The sequence below is a fragment of the Eschrichtius robustus genome, chromosome 15, assembly GCF_028021215.1.
Source record: "Eschrichtius robustus isolate mEscRob2 chromosome 15, mEscRob2.pri, whole genome shotgun sequence".
Taxonomy (NCBI): Eukaryota; Metazoa; Chordata; class Mammalia; order Artiodactyla; family Eschrichtiidae; genus Eschrichtius; species Eschrichtius robustus.
In genome coordinates, this window is record NC_090838.1 from 23105644 (window position 1) to 23122840 (window position 17197).

General features: G+C 50.3%; 2 protein-coding genes across 4 annotated transcripts in view; both read left to right on the plus strand.

The window, feature by feature from the left end:
* The window catches only part of TOGARAM2 (TOG array regulator of axonemal microtubules 2), a 41151-nt gene extending 30504 nt beyond the window's left edge, over positions 1-10647 (plus strand). For all 3 annotated transcript variants that reach the window (XM_068564644.1, XM_068564645.1, XM_068564646.1), the window contains 2 exons: positions 6182-6268; positions 10227-10647. In XM_068564644.1, the coding sequence (XP_068420745.1) occupies positions 6182-6268; positions 10227-10483 (344 nt within the window). In that variant the 3' untranslated portion in view covers positions 10484-10647. The remainder of the gene's footprint in view (positions 1-6181; positions 6269-10226) is intronic.
* Positions 10648-12073: 1426 nt separating this feature from the next.
* CLIP4 (CAP-Gly domain containing linker protein family member 4) overlaps positions 12074-17197 on the plus strand; it is a 113166-nt gene continuing 108042 nt past the window's right edge. Inside the window, exon 1 of the mRNA XM_068564244.1 lies at positions 12074-12155. The gene's annotated coding sequence lies outside the window, so the exon portion shown is untranslated. The remainder of the gene's footprint in view (positions 12156-17197) is intronic.

Genomic DNA, 17197 nt, shown 5'->3' on the forward strand with positions numbered 1-17197 from the left:
CCTCCAGGTGTTTTAGTTTCCCCTTTTTGCCTTTGAGTCGGCCTCCTTCTGCATGCTGGAGCCTTGGAACTTTGGGCTGCAGAATCTGGTGTCTCACACTGTCGCAAGACTCGGATCCCCTCTACGTGGGGCCCTGCTGTTTCCGTTTGGGCTGGACACCCTGGAAAGGGGGCCTGGGGATGGCCTGCTTCTGTGATTTGACCACCCCTTGAGGCAGGTTGCAGCAACCAGGAAGATGCCTATACTTCTCCTTTCCTCCTGGGACAGGGTCTTCTAGGGGATGGCGGGCGATGCTCCTTCCGGCCCCTCAGACGGAGGATTTGGTGCGGGGAGAATGGAGGCAAGTGGGAGGGGCACTGCCCTTCTCTCTAATCCTTAGGTCAGCGCTAGGCTGGAATGGAATGGGGTCAAAGGGATGGATGGAGCCCACTAACCCCCTGGCACAAGGCTCCAAAGTGTCAAGTCCAGGGTCTTGGCTCCAGGTCATTTGAGCAGGCGTGGTCAAGGGCTTTGCTGTGAGCCGTACTCTCTCAGCCCATTCAGCAACGTTGGTTTTGGAAGTGCTCTTAACTGTGACATGATGAGCCAGCTTCTAAATCCGTGAAGGTCAGAACTGGAGGGATTAGGTTGCCAGTGAGAATTCATCACCGTCAGGGAGTACCAGGGGTGGCATCAAGCTCTCCCAGGGAATGGTTCTCTTCTGCCTGGAATGGTCTAGGCCTGGCCTGCGGAGGGAAAAATGGATGCAAGTAACGAAATTTCCCACTGTCCCAGGGGATTAGGTGGCGGACACAGAGGCTGGGGCAGGTGTGACAGGAGAGAAGGGTGTACATGTTCCTTCCCATATCACCCAGGCTGAGCCCGGGCAGCTCTAGTCGACCTTTAGCATCCAGAGGCCCCTCCTGGAAGCGGCGTGGAGCCCTTTGAGCAAAGGGAGCTTTCTCCCAAGCCAGATTCTTCCTGCTCCAGGAGGGATGCTGGGCTCCAGGCTGGAGAGGAGCTGTGAAGTGCTGTGAAATAAATGTGTGGAAAGTCACAGCATGTTACTGTTTGTTTCCTGCTCGACGGGGGCCAAGGAGGTCAAGAACACAGGTGAGGCAGGCCGTCTTCTGGCACAAAGTCCAGATCGCACAGCCAGACTGGGAGGTTGGTCTTCTTAGGTAACCTCTTTTTTTTTTAAATTTTATTTATTTATTTATTTATTTATTTATTTATTTATGGCTGTGTTGGGTCTTCGTTTCTGTGCGAGGGCTTTCTCTAGTTGCGGCAAGCGGGGGCCACTCTTCATCACGGTGCGCGGGCCTCTCACTGTCGCGGCCTCTCGTTGCGGAGCACAGGCTCCAGACGCGCAGGCTCAGTAATTGTGGCTCACGGGCCCATTTGCTCCGCGGCATGTGGGATCTTCCCAGACCAGGGCTCGAACCCGTGTCCCCTGCATTGGCAGGCAGATTCTCAACCACTGCACCACCAGGGAAGCCCTTAGGTGACCTCTTGATTCTGGAATTGGGTGATAAAGTCCACGCATCAGCCACCATATCTCTCTCAGTCCCTTCCTTTTCCCTAGGGGGAGTGGGGCGGTGATGTGCTGGTTGACAGAGCAGCTGGGATTTCTGCCCACGTCCCCTTTTGGGGACAGTAAAAAAGGAGACGTTGAGAGCCTTGTTCCCTGACCTCTGCCCTTTGTCACTGCCTGCCTTAAGGCCTCTCTGGGGCTGAGCCTGGAGTGGCACCCTTTCTACTCAGCACCAAGACGCTCTGATTTCAGGGGAGTTGTTCCAGGGATCAAGGCAGCTCCTGAGCAGACTGGCTGGTTCTGTCTTTGGGCTCTGTTACTGGGTTAGTTACAGAAGAAACGTCGCTGATGAAAACATCAGGCTGCTGACAGCTCACCCCGCTCCTGGTTAGACTGAACGCCAGAAAAAGTTCTCTTAATGTAGTGCAGCCCCCGGCCAGCGCTGGAGGGAGCAGATCAACTCAGAAATGGGCAGCTTCAGATCTACAATACTTCTGCTCTTTTGCTCTGACTTTATTTATTTTTTTATTATTATTATTTTTTAATAAATTTACTTATTTATTTATTTTTGGCTGCATTGGGTCTTCGTTGCTACGCGTGGGCTTCCTCTAGTTGCGGTGAGCGGGGGCTACTCTTCATTGCGGTGCCACGGGCTTCTCATTGCGGTGGCTGGTCTTTGTTGTGGAGCACGGGCTCTAGGTGTGTGGGCTTTAGTAGTTGGCGGCACGCGGGCTCAGTAGTTGTGGCTCACGGGCTCTAGAGCTCAGGCTCAGTAGTTGTGGCGCACGGGCTTAGTTGCTCCGTGGCGTGTGGGATCTTCCTGGACCAGGGCTCGAACCTGTGTCCCCTGCATTGGCAGGCGGATTCTTAACCACTGCGCCACCAGGGAAGCCCCTGTAAATACAATTTTGACTGCTCCTTTCATTTAACACCACCCAGTTTCCCATGCTGTTATGTAGTCTTTCTAGTTAACTTAAATATATTAATATAAAGTTTATTTTCCTCCACTGTAAAAGTCGTACTTATTAATTATTGAGAAAATGAAAAATATGAAGCCTTTGGAAGGAAAAAAACTTACAGTCCCAACTCCTAAAAGAAACCATTATTAACATTTAGCATTTTTTATGTTAGGTATTTTTTTCTGTGCATCTTTGTGTACAGTGTCATGATAATATTACCATTTAAATTTGCATCCTTCTTTAGAAAAAGCAGAGCATGAGCATTATATATAATTACACACCTGAGTCTCTTTTAACAGTTCCGTCACGTGCTATGGCATAGCTTGGATTTTTCTGTTTCAGTGGATCTTTCCCAGTTTTCCTGCAATGAACAGACCTAGTTTTCCTGGCCACGGAGAATTTGGCGGTGGGACATATTATAACTTACTGAGTCTTGTGCATATTGTTGGGAGCCTGGTTTGACTGCAGTGTCTTTGCTGCCACTGTTCATGTAGCCTGCTTCTTATGTTTTCTTAAAAGCTCTTCTCTGGCTTCCCGGTAGCCTGGGGATGACGTGGCTCAGTGACCTTGGGGTTTGGCTGAATAGAACAGGTGAGAGGCCTGCTAGACCTCAGCTCCACTGTGGAGAGGGGAGCTAGGTCCAGGGAGGCCAAGGTGTCTGGCTTGCCAGCCCGTGGCTATTTTCTCTATGTTGAAGGGCTTTGCTTGCCCCTTTGCGTGGGCAGCACCAAAGCCAGTGTGGCTTCCCTGTGGTGTGGAAGAGAAGCCTATGAAAACCCTGGGCTAGGCTGACAGAGCAGGATTTTTAAGTTTTTGAAAGTTAGATTCCAGCCTCTTAATTGGACTCCCTACCATGAAGGTTGCTGGGCTTTCAGAGTATTTTAGGTAATAATAGTAATAGTAGCCACAATAACTGATACTTGCATAGTAATTATCTGCTCAAGGCACTATCCTAAGCAGTTCTATGAGGAAGGTACTAATATTATCCCTGTTTTACAGATGGGTAAACTGTGGTTTAGAGAGGGTAAGTGACTTGTCCAATGTCACACAGTAAAACATGGAAGATCCAGGCGATCTGGACCCAGAGTCCACCCCCTTAGCCGCTGTCTCATTAAACGTGGGTGTGACGTGAAAGGTGAGCCAACACTATGGAAGTAGTCAGAGGCAGAGAGGCAGCTACTCGGGGTGGTGTCTGGGGTTTATAGACCAGTTTGGGCCAACTTAGTGTCTCTGCTTCAACATTGCCTTGTTCGCCATAAGCATTTATTGGGCACCCGTTGTGTGCCAGGCACCATGGGAGCGTGGGCTGGCACAGATGTCTGCTGGATGTGCATTTTCAAGTATTCCCCAGGTTCTTCACTTCTCTCAGGCTCTGGGAGGCCATGCCAGTGGCCAGGAGAGGGGAGGTCTAGCGGCGCCCAGAGAGTGTCCTGGACTGATTGTTGACGGGGGAGAACAAGGAGGGAGAAGTCCTTGTTCTCAGAGGTGAGCTCATGGCTGATGATGGGGGTGGGACAAACAGAAGCACCTGGAAACAATAATGCAGGTGATGTTGATATAGAAATCTCTTCTTACACATTTATAGCTTTACCAGGACACCCTGAGACCACTTCTCGCTAGCTGAAATATTCTAGAGTCTGGCCTCTCTTTTATCTCCCAGAACAAATTATTTTAAAGACTCTGGACTTACGGATGGAGCTTTTGCAAGCTGCAGAGATGTACATGATGTACATGTGTACTTTTTCTGCTCTATATTTCTTACGGGTCTCAGCAGAAGAGCAAGGGAAGCAGGAGTTAGCTCTTAACTAGAATGGTTTCCTGATGGGAAAAACAAAGCTTTGCTTGCACATCTCTGGGGATGCTGGGGCTCTGTGCTGAGGTATGGAAGGAGCTCAGAGAAGGTGGAACCTGCCTAGAAAGACTTCCTTAGGCAGGTTGCTAATCTCTGTCCCCTGCAAAGAGAAATCTGGCCTTGAGATGGTCAGCGGCTGGAAGTCCAGGACACACTTGCTGGGGCTGCTGTGGTAATGCACCTCGCCTCCCAGACAGGCGCAGGGAGGCCCACAGCTGCATCCCTGAGGAAAGCATTTTGCTGCTCGCCCACCTCCCATGGGATTCTGCTGTGCCTGCTGTGGTTGCAGATGTTGGGAGCTGGGCATGCTGGGTGCCTCCAGGGGTCATGGAGAGGAAATCCAGGGGTAAAAGGAGATGGGTCCTGCCTTGCTGATTTTCTAGGTTAGCATCCCTTTCTTAGGTGAAGAGTCACTTTCCTCACCTTGCTGGCCCGTCTTTTGTGAGGGATGCAGGACTTCAAGCTTAATAGTTTGGGAAACCAGGAGACGTCAGCTGGAACGGGGAAGAAGGAGCAGTTTCTAAATTCAGTAGCTGTGGGATCCGGCTGGAGTTGACTTTAGAAATACAATCAAAGAACGTCAGAGAGCCTCTTTATCCCCAAACATCCCCCAGCCCATTTGCTGGGGTTTCACCATTAGTGGTTCATCTCTAATAAACACTCCTTTAAGATCCCAGTGGAGAAGAGCTCGGGCCCCAGCCTTCACCCATGGGTGTGGCTGGATAGCAGGAGAGCTGGGCTCCTGGGGCAGTGTGGCTGGAGTGCTGGGTGTAGGGGTGCTGGGAGGTTATAAATAAACTATTGAGAGATCATATGCGCTCCCCCCACCCCTAACCTGCACATTCCCTCCTCTGACCCTACCAGAGCCAGCCAGGGGCTTCCGCTCCTGACAGGGGGACCAACCATCCGGGTTTACCAGGGGTGTGGGGCTTTCGGTGCTAAAATGGGGAAGGTCCTGGGCAGACTGAGACGTGTCGGTCACCCTAGCTCCAGAACCCCAGGCTCTTGCTTACATGAGCATGGAGACTCCCACCGTGTTAGAGTTCACGTTCAAGTGTCTGTCTCCTCCGCCAAAGAGTCTCTTGAGGGGGAAGAGGAGCAGGAAGACCAGGTCTTATTTAGTTCTTAGCTTCATGCCTATTATTTAGAGGGTATCAGTAAATGTTCAATGTGGAAATAACCATCTGGTAGTGGGTACATTCTATTGGTTAGAGCCCAAGTTCGGGCTTTTGAGGAGAGCCGCGATTTCTGAATTCCGATCCTAGCCCTTTACTGACCTTTGGTATAATCGTGGCTCAGTGCCTCAGTTTCCCCTAAAACTGTATCTCTATATCCACATCTATATCTATTCATCAATCTATCTCTATAGATCATTCACCTATCTGTCTGTTATCTATCATCTACAGCTAGCATAGATAATATTTCATCTATCATCTACCTATTATCTATATCTATCACCTACTTGTCTGTCTACCTACCTCTCGATTATTTAGCTATTTCTCTCTCATCTATCAATCGTGCACCTGTCATCAATCATCTATATCTACCTATTGATCGATCTATCGATCTAACTACCTCTTTTGCCTCAAAGCTCACAGCAGCTTTGAGGAAGCACAGACAATATGAACCGGATCTATGGGAGTAAATGCGGCCTGTGATAGTGTAACTATCACTGTTCCCCAAACACCCCATGTGCATTCACTTTTTAAAGTGGCCCCATTATAACCTGGAAAAATTAATTCAGCTTCCCAAAGCGGCTCTTCCCTGTGTAGGTGCTGCGGGTACCTAGCCCTGAACAGTTGGTGCCTTCGCTCGGGCCACAGCATCATGGCCACTGACATTCTCCGTCTCTTCCAGACAACCTTGGCCTCCTACAAGCGTTTGCTGGGCGGGTGCGTTTCCTGAGCGGCCGCGCGGTGACTGATGTCACAGAACGTCTGTCCGGTGAGCATCCAGCCTTCCAGCCCATCTCTGTTCTCCTTCTCTCCTGGCATGTAGTTGAACCACCTACTTACCTTAGACCAAAAATCATCAAATAATCCCCACAGACCATTTTAAAAATTTGATAATCTGCTTTAAAAACTAATTCCCACATTGCCAGAGACAATCTTTGTTTTTGGTCAAAATGAGGCAGGTCTGTACATAGCCAAAGTAGTTTTAAAGAAACTATTATGCATTTCTTCCTCTTTGCAAATGGGGCTTCCACTAGCCCCACAGGGCACCTCTGTGTGAATCAGGAAAATCCAGCCCTCAGGGTCAACACCACCTCATGGGTGCCTGGCTGGCTCCGCAGCAGCACTGTCGCTCTGACCGTGGGCAGGTTACTTAGCAGGTTACTGAACTTGCCAAAAAGCCTCCTCCCCCATACTAGGAGGGTCCCATCCAGGAAGGAGGCAGAAGGACCCAATCTGTTCTCTAGACTCCCAGGGGCCCCCCTAAGATTCACATGGATCATGCCACCCCCCAGCTTACATCCTTGTATGGCTCCCAAGCAGTCTTCAGGATGGTGTCCAGGGTCCCCGGAGTGGCCCACAGGTCACTGCCTGGCCTTCTAGGCTCTGCCCCTTTTATTCACCCCCAATGATATGCACTGGGTCATTTACTCCTCATAACAACCCCACAAGGAGGGTGTGGGTTCCATGGTTGTCCCTTTTGTAGAAATAAGAAACACGGAGCTAAGCAAGGTTAAGTGCCTAAGGTCCCTTGACTACTAATCCAGGATTTGTCTCCAGGAGCTGGGCTGCAGAGCCAAGCCCTCGACCTCTGTACGGTGCTGCCACTCCTTGGGTGGCCCCTGCCTTGGCCTCCTGGGCGCCAGCACGTTGCAGGGGCAGACCTCCCATCCTCTCCCCGTTGCCTGCCCACGGGCAAAGCCCTTCTCACTCTCCTTCCTCCACCTGGGCGGCGCCCGCTTGGTCTGGCATCGCCTCCTCTGTCTCCCTTCTCCCTGGCCCTCCGGCCTGAGTTTCGCGTGCCAGCCTCAGTCGCTGGCCCAGCCAGGGCCTCCCAGCACTGAGCTCTCCAGGGGTGCTTGGTGCACGTCGCCTGCCCAAGGGCGTCATTCCCGCTCCTCCGCCGCCCCATCTCTTGCTCCTGGCCTTGCCTCTGCGCCCTGGTTCAGTCCTCCCCGTGTCCCTGGAGTGGCCCCTTACTTCCGGTCCAGGTGCCAGGCCTGCTCCAGGCAGATGGCGCGAGTGAGGCCAGGATGGGGGCTACAGTGCAGCTGCAGTGCCAGGCTGTGGGTGCCCTGGGGTGAGAATGGGGTCACGTAACTGAGACCACCTCGGGTATCAGACAAGGAACTCTTTTGTTACTCAAAGTCAGCATTCTCTGATTGCCTGTCCTTGTACAGGTAGTTTATGGGCCCCAGAGATTAGTGGGTATCCGTTTACTGTAAATATTACCCTTCTGTTTCCAAGAGACCTCAAAAACAAGAGTTTCTACATAGTTCTATTAACTCTGTGTCAGGCAGGAACAGGGAAGAAAATTTCAATTGACACAAAGCGTGGACTCATAATAGCACAGCTTAACACGGGAGTAAATCTTTTGCTAATTACTTCAGCTGCCTTTTAGCTCGATTTTAATGGGGTTTTCCTCGTGATGCCCCCCTACCAGCTCCCGGGCCACCCCGCTCCCCTCAGGCAGGTGAATGTGGACTAAGGGTGGAAGTGAGCTTCCTGGGGTCGGGGTGTAGATGCCTCACCGCGGGAGGAGAGAGTCCAGGTGTGAGGCGTCAGGGAGGAGGAGTGGGGGAGGTGTGGCAGGTTAGGGGCAGGTGAACCCCTCACCATTTGGTGGGGTCAGGGGAGCCCTGCCTGGGCCTGGCTCCTGGGATAGTTTTCACCTCCGTTTGCAGGAGAGATTCAGTGGAGGTTTAGGAAACCTTTGAGTTATAGTTGCTCAGTACAGGTGGCTAATCGGATGATTAGTTTTCTTTCTGTTCCCTCTGGCTGCCCCCCTTCCACCTCCCCTTGCTCCTCCCACCCTCCCACCACCCCTGGGGCTGACCAGGTGGCTTTAGGGTTAACTGTGCCCTCCCTTCTTAGTCTGTTTCCAGCACAGGTAACATAACTCTCACCTTTTGGCCCCATTTTATGAAGTTGGCGCAGCTGGGTTGGCTCACTGGGTGCAGTCCTGCCTTCCCAGGAATGAGGACCGCCTTGACTTTGGAGGGCTCTGTGTCACTGGGAGCCCCCGGGGAGGCCCCCAGTGTGGGGTGCAGGAATCTTGAGGGTATGGCCAGAAAGTCAAGGTACACATTTCATGGGATATGGCACAGTGAGAGAGTCAGGCTGAGCTGAGGGGGCCCCGGGCCATCCTCTCCGGTTCCCCACTGTCCCAGGCTGGCTCTGAAATCAGAGGGACCCTATAGGGCTCCCACTGCAAAATATCCTGGCGGGTTGGATGAAGTTAAGTTGATGAAGGAAGAACAAATTGGGGGTTTCTCTAAAAATAAAACAAAACTCCAGACCAGCCTCTAAAACGTGGAGCTCCAAGACGTTTGGGGCAGCAAGAGGTGGGGAGAGCGTGGGCTTTAGAGTCAAGGAAGGCTTGGCCTCTGTCCTCTGCGCTTGTGAGCTGTGGGATCTGGGGCCAGCTCCTTGACCCCTGAGTGTTGGTTTCCTCCTCTGTGAAACAGATGAGGGTCCTGCCTCTTGGGTGAGAGTGAAACGGAGTCATGATGCATAGCTCTGAGCCCTGGACTCAGGCTCGGGCAGTGTTAGTTTCCCGGGTGTGTCTCAGCTCAGGGAACCTTCCAATTTCTTTGCCCCATAAATAAATCAAGTGCTTCTCTAAGCATTGTTTGCCTTCACCAGGACTTATCCTTTGGCAGGATGACAGGCGGTGTGCTGATTGTCAAGCAAGTATTTGCACGAACGCACTTAGGGTGATGCGGCCAAGGCTGAGGGCCAGAGCAGCCCCTCCGAAGCGGCTTGGGGTACCCCTTGATGAGGCCTTGACATTGGAGGCAGCCCTGCAATTACTGTGTGATGGAGAGCTTGCTGGCAGGTTTTAGCCTGTCTCTGGGTTTTCTGGGGTCTAGAGAAGGCAGGGGGCCTGGGGTAACCAGATTTGGGGCGTTCTTCACTGGAATGAAGGGTCTGTGCAGAGCTTGATGGTTTACAAAGCACGTTCAAGCCTCCTGCATCACTGCTGGGCTTATCGTGAGGTATGACATCGAAACTGGGGAGGCCATGCTGGTCTTATCTCCCACTGGCTGTTCTATGTTCCAGAATGCTTCATTTGAGAGTCTTGACCTTTCTTCCTAGTACAAGTTTTCGCTGTGTGAACTCTCCTAGGTGGTAATGCAGATTAAAGCACTACTAGGACCAGCTACTCTTTGTCACATGCCTACTTGCATAGGTACTTCGCCTACATTTATTATCTAACCTCTAACAGTCTCAAGAGTTTGGTTCAGAATTATTATCCTTACTTTACAGATCAGGCAACAGGCTCAGAAAGGTTGGGTGGCTTTCTCAAGCTCACACAGCTAGTAAATAACAGAGGCAGGACAGCAATCCAGATGTGTCTGCCTCTTTCCTTTGCCCTGGGCTTCAGGGACCAGTTATACTGTCATATGCCCTGAGCACTTTCACCTTGGCATACCCCTTCCTCTGTAAAAAAATGTTTAAAACTGTACTTTATGACTGGTTGGTATGAACACAAATATAAATCAGGCTGGATAGCTTCAGACTTTTTTCTTCTGATTTTAAAAGAATTTAAAACATTTCCATGGGCCCCTAAGTGTGTTATGAGCCCTAGGTAGTGTGTCTAATGGGTTAGTGGGCCCTGCTGGGTTGCCTGCCTTTTGGGGGACAGAGTTGGTGTCCCCAGAGAAGGCAGTGGGAGAGAGAGGGAGAATGCTTGACTCAAGTAACTCTCCCTCTTTTCTGCCTGACAGTGTTGGTGGCCTCAGTTTACCCCCGAAAGCCCCAGGCCGTGGAGCGCCACGTACTTCCGGTCCTCTGGTACTTCCTGAACAACATGATCGGGAACGGCATCCTGCCCGGGCGCGGCGGGAACGTCCGCACGGCCGTCTGCCGGCTGTGCAGGAGCCTCCAGGGGCAGATGGGCTCCCGGCTGCAGGCCTTGGCCGCCAGCCAGCCAAAGCAAGTCCTCAAAACGCTCCAGGAGCTCTTAGACCCGGAATCCCTGTGAGACAGCCCCAAGGTCACTGACGGGGGAAGGCACCTGAGAGCAAGACAACTGGCAGCTCACGCCGCTTTCATCGGGATTAAAGACAGATCTAGAATGAGCAATCGTTATTTTTTATCTTATTTTATTTTTATGATGGAATAATCTCCTGGTCTACTTTCCCATAGAGTTCCAGATGTACACAGTATATTTTGAAGTAGAAATAAAATAATTACTTATTTTTCTAAGGTTTTATTATCTTGTACTCTTTTAACCCCACAGAATTTTCTAGTAGCTAGGTTTGCGACAAAGAAAACAAAACATGATATGGAAACAACCTATGTGCCCATTTTTGGATGAGTGGATAAAGATGATGCAGTGTGTGTGAGTGCACACACACACACACACACACACGAATACTATAAGCCATAAAAAAGAAGAAATCTTGTGGCAACATGGATGAAACTTGAGGGTATTATGCTAAGTGAAATAAATCAAATGGAGAAAGACAAACACCATAAGATTTGACTCAAATGTGGAATATAAAAGAACAAAAGCAAAAAACAAAGAAAAAGAACAAACCAAACAGATGCAAACAAATACAGAGAACAGAGTAGCAGCTACGATAGAGGAAGGGTCATGGTTGGGGGGAGGGCAAATAGGGTAAAGGGGATTGATTAACTGTATGGTGATGAACAGAAACTAAACCTTTGGTGGTAAGCTCACTGCAATGTATACAGAAGTCAAAATATAATATTGTACACATAAAAAATTTGAAAAAGCAAACAAAACACGACAACAGCAAAACCAGCTGCTGATGCTACTGAGACAAAGAATTAGGGAGAAAAGTATAGCACAGACCCCCATGTTGCAGACCATTTTGGGGCATAGCTCCTATCTGTGCGCAGCTGGAAAAGCCCTCCTGAACCCAGAGACCCTGAGTTGGTCATTCAAATCCAGCCCATTTGTCATAAGCCTGATTTGGGGTGAACATAAGCATCTCTGGGGGACACCCTGCTTCTGCTTTACAAAATCTTCAGTGCAGCATCCTATGTCCTATGTCCTATGGGAACATTGTAACAGGATCTAAAGGCAAGGAGAGTTTGACGTTGGCATTACTGACAGCCTTCTCTGGAGGGTGGCTTCCTGGCTAGTTCTGAAGAGGACTGGATGATGACTCACGTTTGAAATACCATAAACAGAAGGACTGTGTGAAGCACGAAGCGCCATGTGTGCAGATGTCACGTGGGAGCTCTGAAACCACACGGGCTGCTCCAGCTGGGCCGGATCGTGGGCCTGGAGAGGTGTGGTGGAGGCAGGCTGGACCAGAACACGAAGAAGGTGGAGCCACTGATGGAGCAACGAGAGGAATGGGAAACGGGGTCCTGGCAGTGAGAGGGGGATGGATGCCAAGGGCTGGGGCTCTGGACACAGTAGGAGTGTCTCTGCCTTGCCTGGGGGCAGTGGCCGGCTGACAAAAGTGTGACCAGAAAGAACTAGAGCTCAGATCATGACCTCAAACACACGGGTAAGGTGAAGGCTGAAGGGGCAGCATACCAGTCCCAGCCAAGGAGCCAGACCCACAGCAGCAGTCTGGAGCAGATCCAGATGGCCAGGCTCTGAGGCCCAGCTTCATGCCAGCATGTTTTCTGGCAGGCCCACCAGTGGACCCCTCTCCACTGTCACCCACCCCCAGGTACAACATCGGTCCACTTCTCTGTTCTGAGCCCCTCCTGAGAGTATGGGGCAGAGCAGGCTGGGAAGCTTCGGATCAGCTCGTGCAATGTTGCCAGCGGTAACTAGGCTGGGGTGAGCCCTGGGGTGAGCCTGGGCGTGGCGCAGTCATCCTGGGACTTGGGCTTTTAATAGGCAGCTTAAGTGTGCTGGGTAATTCCTGCCCCAGCCTTAGCGGCTTCTCACCTCTTTGTGACCTTAGCAGGGACTTCCCCCGGCACCACCATGCCCTTTGTTGATTCTGACTGACCAAAGTTAAAGGCCTCCTAGACGGGGAACCGTCAAAGATGCCCAAGAGGCTGAATTTAAACTTTTACACAATTTAATTAATTGAGTTTTCTTGGAGTCTGAGCAGACTTTTTCAGTTTGAGACTGACATTTTCTGCTGGTCAAGATCCTAGAGCCTATCAGAATATTTCAGGATTTTTTAGAACTGTAGGAACCCAAGGATTTTGAAGGCAGAAATTAAGCTCAAAGACGTTGCCCTGTCTTCCTGCATTCGGGTCCTGCCTTCTGTCTTCAAACCGGAAGCTTCCCATCTCCTGTGCTCTGTACCCGTCCTCACAGGTGGGTGTTTAAAATAACTGAAAACAGCTGAAAAGCAAGGAATAAATCTTTGCATAGTTCTTTTTCCTTCACCATTTCAGGTTTGAATCTAGTCTCTGGGCAGCTGGGATCTGAGGGCGACACCCCTGGCAGAATGCCAGTGGGGAGGCTGGGGGGAAACTTTTGTCTCAAAAGTTTCCCACATCATTACTTTTAAAACAAAGGGAAGACAGCTTATTAGTAACCTGGGCCTGTTGGGAGTGCCTGCAGGACTGAGACCTAATGGGAAATGAAGATTGTCCTGAGAGCCACGGTGGGTTTGAGCAGAGCCCACCTCCTTCTTTGCTTGGCTGGCTGTGCGTGCAGCCAGGAGCTCTACTTACTCAAGGTGCTCTTGGGGTGGGAATATAGCATCGAGCTATGGAAGAGCTCTTCTCTCTCTCTCTCTCTCTCTCTCTCTCTCTCTCCATTGTGAGAATCAAGGACCAAAGTCCTGTCTGAGAACATGTAACTGCTTAGGAATTCCTTGCTTGGGAATTTTTGAGATTTTAGGAAAAATTTTTTACAGGCCCCACTTCTTATCTTATTCTCTCTTCCCTGCTTCATTTCTTGCCTCCTGAGTGGAGAAATGTTTCTCCATTCTCATTGTACTTTGGAATCGTCCAATGAGATTTTAAAAAATGCTGACACCTGGGCCCATCCCCGGGGATTTTGGTTCCATGGGTATGGGGTAGAGCCCAGACAGCTGTCTTTTTTTTTTCTTTTCTTCTTTTCTTTTCTTTCCTTCCTTTCCTTTTCTTTTTTTTCCTTCAGGCTGTATTGAGGTATAATTGACATATAACATTGTGTAAGTTTAAGGTGTGCAGTTGTTACCAAACCAGATTCATTTGCTTGATGCACAGCAAGCTAAACGCTAAGATGCTGAGGTTTGCAGCAGAGAAAGGGTTTATAAGGCAGCCAAGCGAGGAAGAACGTTTCAGATCTGCTTCCCCAGAAGGTGAGGGGCTGGGATATTTGTAGGATAAAGAAGCAGGGGGGTTCTGAGGCATGGGGAGTGTGGGGAAAGGTGATTGGAGATAAGAAAAAGGTGAGGTAAGAAAAAGGTTGCATTCTGTGCAGGTGCAACTAAGCTACATGCTTCTTCACGGGACACATGTTCAGAAAATGGAGGCCTTAGCATGTTCTGAGGGTGAAGTGTTTGGCCCTCTGACTTCAAAAGGTCATGACACTTAACGCATGCACAGCTGGAGGGTCAGTTGTCCCAACCAGTCTTAACTGGCTTGAGCTGGGCAACAGCTGACTCCAAGTTCCTGGAAAACAACTTGGGCAAACATGTTATTGTTTAGGCTATGGAATGCTAGGAGGACATGCAAGTTTTTGTAAAAACAATGAAAGCGAGCTTGATCAGTGTAGGCAGGTTATAGTTATTATTTATTAAGCAAGTTATAGGTTGATGGATCTAACTGACGACTAGCCTCGGCTTCACAATGTATTGTTTGATACACTTACATATTGCAAAACGATGGCCACCACAGCCTTAGCTCAAGCCGCCATCCGGTCACATAATTGCAATTTTTTTTTTGTGTTGAGAATATCTCAGATTTACTCTCTTGGCCACATTCACGTGTATAATACAAAACTATTAGCTATAATCACCCTGCTGTACAGTAGATTCCCAGAATTTATCAACCTTTTGACTGGAAGTTTGTACACTTTGATCCATAGTCCCCACCCCTGGCTCCCACCTCCCCAGCCCCTGGTAACCGCCACTCTACTGTCTGTTTCTCCGAATTCAGCTTTTTTAGCTTCCACATATAAGTGAAATCGTACAGTATTTGTCTCTCTCTGTCTGTCTGACTTATTTCACTTTGCAAAATGCCCTCGTTTCATCCAAGTTGTTACAAATGGCAGGGTTTCCTTCTTTCTTATGACTAAATAGTATTCTGGTGTGTGTGTGTGTGTGTGTGTGTGTATGTGTGTGTGTGTGTGTGTGTGTGTATCTCACATCTTCTTGATCCATTTCTTTTCTCTCTTCTCTTTTTTCTTTTCTCTACAAGTGATTCTAATGGGTGGCCAAATTCTGAAACCACAGTAAAATCAAAGGTGTAGAAAGTGGCAGTGGCTTCGGCCCTGTGGGTGCCTGGCCTGCCAGCTCTCCCCAGCTGGCAGCCCTGGGGTGTCCTGGGTTGGAGACAGAGATTGACTGAGGCCAGGCACCGGAGTCAGAGAGGCTGGACTCAAGTCAGGCACTGTTGCTCCTGGTGTGTGGCCTTGGAGCCACTTGTCAACCTCTCTGATCTTCCCTTATCAATCCAGTGTGTGTGTGTGTGTGTGTGTGTGTGTGTGTGTGTGTGTGTTGTATATGTGGTAAGTGGGTGGGAGGAGGATGACAATATTGCCCGCCTTAACGGGGCTATTGTGACGATTAATGAGATAATTCTTGTAAATACTTAACACGAGGCCACGAGCACAGGAAACGCTTGACGAATATTGGCCATTATGTTTCTGGAGACATTGCTTTAGGATCAGCTAGGATCAGGGTCTTGCGGGCTCTGCAGCCCTTGGAGTTGGAGGAGTGGATGTACCTTGGAGATCTGCAGAGGCTGAGACCCACTGTTAACTTGTGCTAGGCTTGTTTCAGAGGATGGAGCGTGGTCTGCCCCCTCTGCTGGGAAGCTAGGGCTGTTCTTGCCACTGGGGCCTGTCACCTCTCCAGTTGCCTTCTCCCTTCTCCTTACTTGACACGTCCCTCACAGCTACCCTCAGCATCCCCACCCCTTACCCCAGGAGAAATCTGGAAGCTCTTCTCCCTGCAGGCTTGTTCCCTCCCCTCCAAGCCTCCTCTGACTCTCAGCTGCGGGCAGAATGGCTGGGAGGATCTCCGAGCACTTTCTTGCTGAAAGCATTTTCCTTACACTATAATTTGGTCCGGCCAATAGGAAAAGAAAGGAGAAATGCTGATGGAAAGGGGGATCGTCTTCCATCTCCTGGTAACGGAGGGAGGAAAAGACGCCCCGAGGAGGGAAGACCGGAGGAGGGGTCAGCCTCTCAACGGAGTGTCTGCCGCCTTCCTGGTCCGTCATTCTTCTCAACATCTCGTAAGAAAGATATTATTTCTCCCATTTCCCGGTGAGGAAACTGAGCCTCAGAGATGCTTAATAAGCTACCTCAGCCAGCGCGTGAGAATCACTGGGACTCTTGTTCAAATGCAGACTCTGATTCAGATGGTCTGGGTGGGGCCCCAGATCCTTTGTTTCCAATAAGCCCCCAGGGGATGTCCATGCCACTGGTCTGGCAGGGACCACAATTTGGGGGCCAGGCCTTGGGACACAGCTAAGGAGCGGCTGAGCTTGGATCTGCACTCAGGGCTGTTTGACTCCAAAGCGCCTGGCATGCGCCAGGGTACTCTATGGCTCCCAGATATCGACCTCCCCTTGGGTCAGTCTGAGCCCCTTGAGAGGACCGGTTAAAATCCCATGGTCTCTTGGAGTTAGTCTGGCCCCAGAGTTCTGCCCTAAAACCTTCAGGGCAGAGAGGGCCTGTTGCATCTGCTCTTATCACCAGGGCTTGCTGCAGACACCTGGCCATCCAACCATGGCCTTTGGTGGGATAGGATTTGTGTAAATAAATGAAGACCGACCAAATGAGAAATGCAAAGACTCTCTATTCTTCAGAGAGCTTGCTATAGCCAGGGAGTCAGCCACAATCACTCGTGTTCTGGCAGAGACTCAAGGGCAGGTAGAGGAGCGGAAAAAGGGGAAGGTTTCAGGTATGCCATGATTAGTGGAGCTGTTGGCCTGGAGAAAGGCGTAGACGCAGTGTGGATCGTGGCCTGCTGGCCACAGCAGCACCTGTGGTGCTTGTTAAAGTGCAGACCCCTAGGTCGTACTCCAGACCTATGAATGAGAACCCTCAGCCATCCTTACACACCCTCAAGGTCAAGAGCCGGGGGCATAGTCCCAGTGCTCTTAGTGGCTGTTAGGGCTCCAGGCTAGCCCACACTTGAGAGCCAGCATCCCTAAGCCAGTATTTCCCAGATGTGTTTGATGGAAACCTTTGCTTGGGGAGGAGCGATGGAGACTGGAGGAGGGAGGGAGACAGGCAACGGGGTCCTTGGGGCCTGGGAATCTGATCTGCTCAAGATCAGGCAGGTTGCAGAAGCAGTGTCCTAACTGCCTGTTCCCAGCTGGGCTTCAGGTGTCCCCTGGGCAGGCAGGCGGGCAGCATCTCTGTGCATACAGGTTGCTCACCAGGTGGGCGTTTCTGAGTCAGGGATCATTCAGGGGGTCCAGTTTTGTCCGTATCATTACTGGGGCTTACTCAGGGGGGCATTATGGCGTCTCTGTATCCTACTACCTGGTGTTTCAGTGAAGAAGGCTCTAACATTTGAAGGTTTTGTTTTGTTTTAATCACAGCTTTATAATTACCTCTCTGTGGGTTGACAGCTGTTATTAGCAT